General features: G+C 53.9%; 1 protein-coding gene across 1 annotated transcript in view; it reads left to right on the forward strand.

Annotated features, from left to right (window-relative positions):
• Nucleotides 1-900: 900 nt before the first annotated feature.
• Nucleotides 901-5,085, forward strand: part of LOC140471154 (HLA class II histocompatibility antigen, DQ beta 2 chain-like) — a gene marked incomplete at its 5' end in the record, with an annotated part of 12,473 nt that continues 8,288 nt past the window's right edge. Inside the window, one exon of the mRNA XM_072567031.1 lies at nucleotides 901-1,186. Coding sequence (XP_072423132.1) covers nucleotides 901-1,186 — 286 coding nt within the window. The remainder of the gene's footprint in view (nucleotides 1,187-5,085) is intronic.

The following is a 5,085-nucleotide window of genomic DNA, read 5'->3' on the forward strand; positions in this document are numbered from 1 at the left end:
CACTCAAGCACACGCTCATTCACACACACTCACACACTCACACTCACACACTCGCACTCACACACTCACACACACACACACTCACACATTCACACATACACATTCACTCATACACACACTCACTCTCACTCACACACTCACACTCACACACACACTCACACATTCACACTTACACATTCACTCATACACACACTCACTCTCACTCACACACGCACACACTCATTCACACACACACACTCACGCACTCACACTCACTCACACACACTCACTCACACTCACACTCACTCTCACTCACACACGCACACACTCATTCACACACACACACTCAGGCACTCACACTCACTCACACACACTCACTCACACTCACACACTCACTCTCACTCACACTCACACTCACCCACTCACACACTCACACTCACCCACACATTCACACTCACTCACTCACACTCACACACTCACACTCACCCACACACTCTCACACGCTCACACTCACACTTGCACACTCACACTCACCCACATTCTCACACTCTTACTGATACACACACTCACACACAAAGACACACTCACCCCCCACCACACACACTTACACACTCACTCACACTCATACACACACTCACTCATACACACACTCACACACGCAGACACACTCACCCCCACCACACACACTTACTCACACGCACACCCACACACACTCATACTCACACTCACTCACAGTCACACACACTCACACACACAGACACACTCACCCCCCACCACACACACTTACACACACACACACACTCACTCACACTCATACACACACACACTCATACTCACAATCACTCTCACTCACACACTCACACACTCTCACCCACACCCACTCACTCAGGTCAGCACTGAGATGACTCACCCCTTTGTCCCACAGCACAGCCGTCGGTCAACATTAGCACGCACCGCACGGTGAGCAGTAGTGAGCCTGTCAGGCTGAACTGCCACGTGATTGGTTTCTATCCTCGGGATATCAATGTCAGCTGGCTGCTGAATGGTGCTGACCTCCGTGGGCCGGTGCTGACCAGCATCCTCTTACCCAACGTGGACGGTACCTTCCAGCTCACTGGCCACATCAATGTCCACCCCAGGACCGGCGACGTCTACACCTGCCAGGTGGAGCACAGCAGCAGCCCGGACAAACTCACCGCTGTCTGGGGTAAGAAGAGCATTCAAGGGCCGAACGGTCATTGTTCTGTACTTGCCCGGACCCATATGGGCCAGGCACCATGGCCTCTTTGGGGGCTTTTCGTGACTGGGTGCTCAGTGTAATCGTGTAGCCTGCGAATAAATCCGAAGGTGGGTTTTAGCCTGAAGGCTTCAACCAGAACAGAGGCATGACCAGTTTGGGTGGATTGGCCGTGCTGAATTGTCCCGTAGTGCCCAGGGATGTACAGGTTAGGGTGGATTGGCCATGCTGAATTGTCCCGTAGTGCCCAGGGATGTGCAGGTTAGGGTGGATTGGCCATGCTGAATTGTCCCGTAGTGCCCAGGGATGTGCAGGTTAGGGTGGATTGGCCATGCTGAATTGTCCCGTAGTGCCCAGGGATGTACAGGTTAGGGTGGATTGGCCGTGCTGAATTGTCCCGTAGTGCCCAGGGATGTGCAGGTTAGGGTGGATTGGCCATGCTGAATTGTCCCGTAGTGCCCAGGGATGTGCAGGTTAGGGTGGATTGGCCGTGCTGAATTGTCCCGTAGTGCCCAGGGATGTGCAGGTTAGGGTGGATTGGCCGTGCTAAATTGTCCCATAGTGCCCAGGGATGTACAGGTTAGGGTGGATTGGCCGTGCTAAATTGTCCCATAGTGCCCAGGGGTGTGCAGGTTAGGGTGGATTGGCCGTGCTAAATTGTCCCCGTAGTGCCCAGGGATGTACAGGTTAGGGTGGATTGGCCGTGCTAAATTGTCCCATAGTGCCCAGGGATGTACAGGTTAGGGTGGATTGGCCGTGCTAAATTGTCCCATAGTGCCCAGGGATGTACAGGTTAGGGTGGATTGGCCGTGCTAAATTGTCCCATAGTGCCCAGGGATGTACAGGTTAGGGTGGATAGGCCGTGCTAAATTGTCCCATAGTGCCCAGGGATGTACAGGTTAGGGTGGATTGGCCGTGCTAAATTGTCCCATAGTGCCCAGGGATGTGCAGGTTAGGGTGGGATTGGCCGTGTTAAATTGTCCCCGTAGTGCCCAGGGATGTGCAGGTTAGGGTGGATTGACCGTGCTAAATTGTCCCCGTAGTGCCCAGGGATGTGCAGGTTAGGGTGGGATTGGCCATGCTAAATTGTCCCCGTAGTGCCCAGGGATGTGCAGGTTAGGGTGGATTGGCCGTGCTAAATTGTCCCCGTAGTGCCCAGGGATGTACAGGTTAGGGTGGGATTGGCCGTGCTAAATTGTCCCATAGTGCCCAGGGATGTGCAGGTTAGGATGGATTGGCCGTGCTAAATTGTCCCCGTAGTGCCCAGGGATGTACAGGTTAGGGTGGATTGGCCGTGCTAAATTGTCCCCGTAGTGCCCAGGGATGTACAGGTTAGGGTGGATTGGCCGTGCTAAATTGTCCCCGTAGTGCCCAGGGATGTGCAGGTTAGGGTGGATTGGCCGTGCTAAATTGTCCCCGTAGTGCCCAGGGATGTGCAGGTTAGGGTGGATTGGCCGTGCTAAATTGTCCCCATAGTGCCCAGGGATGTGCAGGTTAGGGTGGATAGGCCGTGCTAAATTGTCCCATAGTGCCCAGGGATGTGCAGGTTAGGGTGGATTGGCCGTGCTAAATTGTCCCGTAGTGCCCAGGGATGTGCAGGTTAGGGTGGGATTGGCCGTGCTAAATTGTCCCCGTACTGCCCAGGGATGTACAGGTTAGGGTGGGATTGGCCGTGCTAAATTGTCCCGTAGTGCCCAGGGATGTACAGGTTAGGGTGGATTGGCCGTGCTAAATTGTCCCCGTAGTGCCCAGGGATGTGCAGGTTAGGGTGGATTGGCCGTGCTAAATTGTCCCCGTAGTGCCCAGGGATGTGCAGGTTAGGGTGGATTGGCCGTGCTAAATTGTCCCCGTAGTGCCCAAGGATGTGCAGGTTAGGGTGGATTGGCCGTGCTAAATTGTCCCATAGTGCCCAGGGATGTGCAGGTTAGGGTGGATTGGCCGTGCTAAATTGTCCCATAGTGCCCAGGGATGTGCAGGTTAGGGTGGATTGGCCGTGCTAAATTGTCCCGTAGTGCCCAGGGATGTGCAGGTTAGGTTGGGATTGGCTGTGCTAAATTGTCCCCGTACTGCCCAGGGATGTACAGGTTAGGGTGGGATTGGCCGTGCTAAATTGTCCCGTAGTGCCCAGGGATGTGCAGGTTAGGGTGGATTGGCCGTGCTAAATTGTCCCCGTAGTGCCCAGGGATGTACAGGTTAGGGTGGATTGGCCGTGTTAAATTGTCCCGTAGTGCCCAGGGATGTACAGGTTAGGGTGTATTAGTCCAGGGTAAATGTACAGTAAGAGTGTTGGGGAATGGGTCTGGGTGCATGACCCCTCTGAGGGTCAGTGTGAGTTTGTTGGGCCCAATGGCCTGTTTCCACACTGTTGGGATTTGATGAATTCCTCTCCTGACCCCAGTGACGAGCACATGACTCAACTTTGTAACTTACTGCAACCTGCTTGTTTTAACTTGCTTCGGTCAGCTTGCTCGTGACTCAGAGAGATGTACAGCTCGGAAACAAACCCTTCGGCCCAACTCCTCCGTGCTGGCCCAGATATCCTGCATTATTCCAGTCCCCATTCCCCAGCACTTGGCCCCATCTCCCTCCAAACCCTTCCTATTCATACACCCATCCAGATGCCTTTTAAATGTTATCATTGTACCAGCCCCCACCACTTCCTCTGGCAGCTCGGTCCACAAACGCACCACCCTCTGGGGGAAAAAGTTACCCCTCAGCTCCCTGTCCCCCCCCCTCTCACCTTAAACCTACCCCCCTCTAGTTCTGGGCTCCCCCACCCCAGGGGGGAAAAGACCTTGTCTAATTACCCTATCCATGTCCCCCCCCCCATGATTTTATGAAGGGGGGGGGCATGAAGGGGGAATCGAGGGGTTATATTCTAGGCCGAGGGGTTTAATCAGGAAGGGGAATCGAGGGGTTATATTCCAGGCTGAGGGGTTTAATCAGGAAGGGGAATCGAGGGGTTATATTCCAGGATGAGGGGTTTAATCAGGAAGGGGGAATCGAGGGGTTATATTCCAGGCCGAGGGGTTTAATCAGGAAGGGGAATCGAGGGGTTATATTCCAGGCCGAGGGGTTTAATCAGGAAGGGGAATCGAGGGGTTATATTCCAGGCCGAGGGGATTAATCAGGAAGGGGAATCGAGGGGTTATATTCCAGGCCGAGGGGTTTAATCAGGAAGGGGGAATCGAGGGGTTATATTCCAGGCCGAGGGGTTTAATCAGGAAGGGGAATCGAGGGGTTATATTCCAGGCCGAGGGGTTTAATCAGGAAGGGGGAATCGAGGGGTTATATTCTAGGCCAAGGGGTTTAATCAGGAAGGGGAATCGAGGGGTTATATTCCAGCCCGAGGGGTTTAATCAGGAAGGGGAATCGAGGGGTTATATTCCAGGCCGAGGGGTTTAATCAGGAAGGGGAATCGAGGGGTTATATTCCAGGCCGAGGGGTTTAATCAGGAAGGGGGAATCGAGGGGTTATATTCCAGGCCGAGGGGTTTAATCAGGAAGGGGGAATCGAGGGGTTATATTCCAGGCCGAGGGGTTTAATCAGGAAGGGGGAATCGAGGGGTTATATTCCAAGCTGAGGGGTTTAATCAGGAAGGGGGAATCGAGGGGTTATATTCCAGGCTGAGGGGTTTAATCAGGAAGGGGGAATCGAGGGGTTATATTCCAGGCTGAGGGGTTTAATCAGGGAGGGGGAATCGAGGGGTTATGGGTGTGGGGTAAGTGTAGAAAACACGGCTAATGACTTGATTCGGAGAGTGTGAATGTGATCGGGGGATATGGGGGATCTGAGTTCCAGACGAGCTGGGGTAACGATCTGCACTTGACCCTCCTTGTCCTTCCCTCTCCCCCCCCCCCCCCCCCCCC

This window comes from Chiloscyllium punctatum, chromosome X (assembly GCF_047496795.1).
Source record: "Chiloscyllium punctatum isolate Juve2018m chromosome X, sChiPun1.3, whole genome shotgun sequence".
Lineage (NCBI taxonomy): Eukaryota > Metazoa > Chordata > Chondrichthyes > Orectolobiformes > Hemiscylliidae > Chiloscyllium > Chiloscyllium punctatum.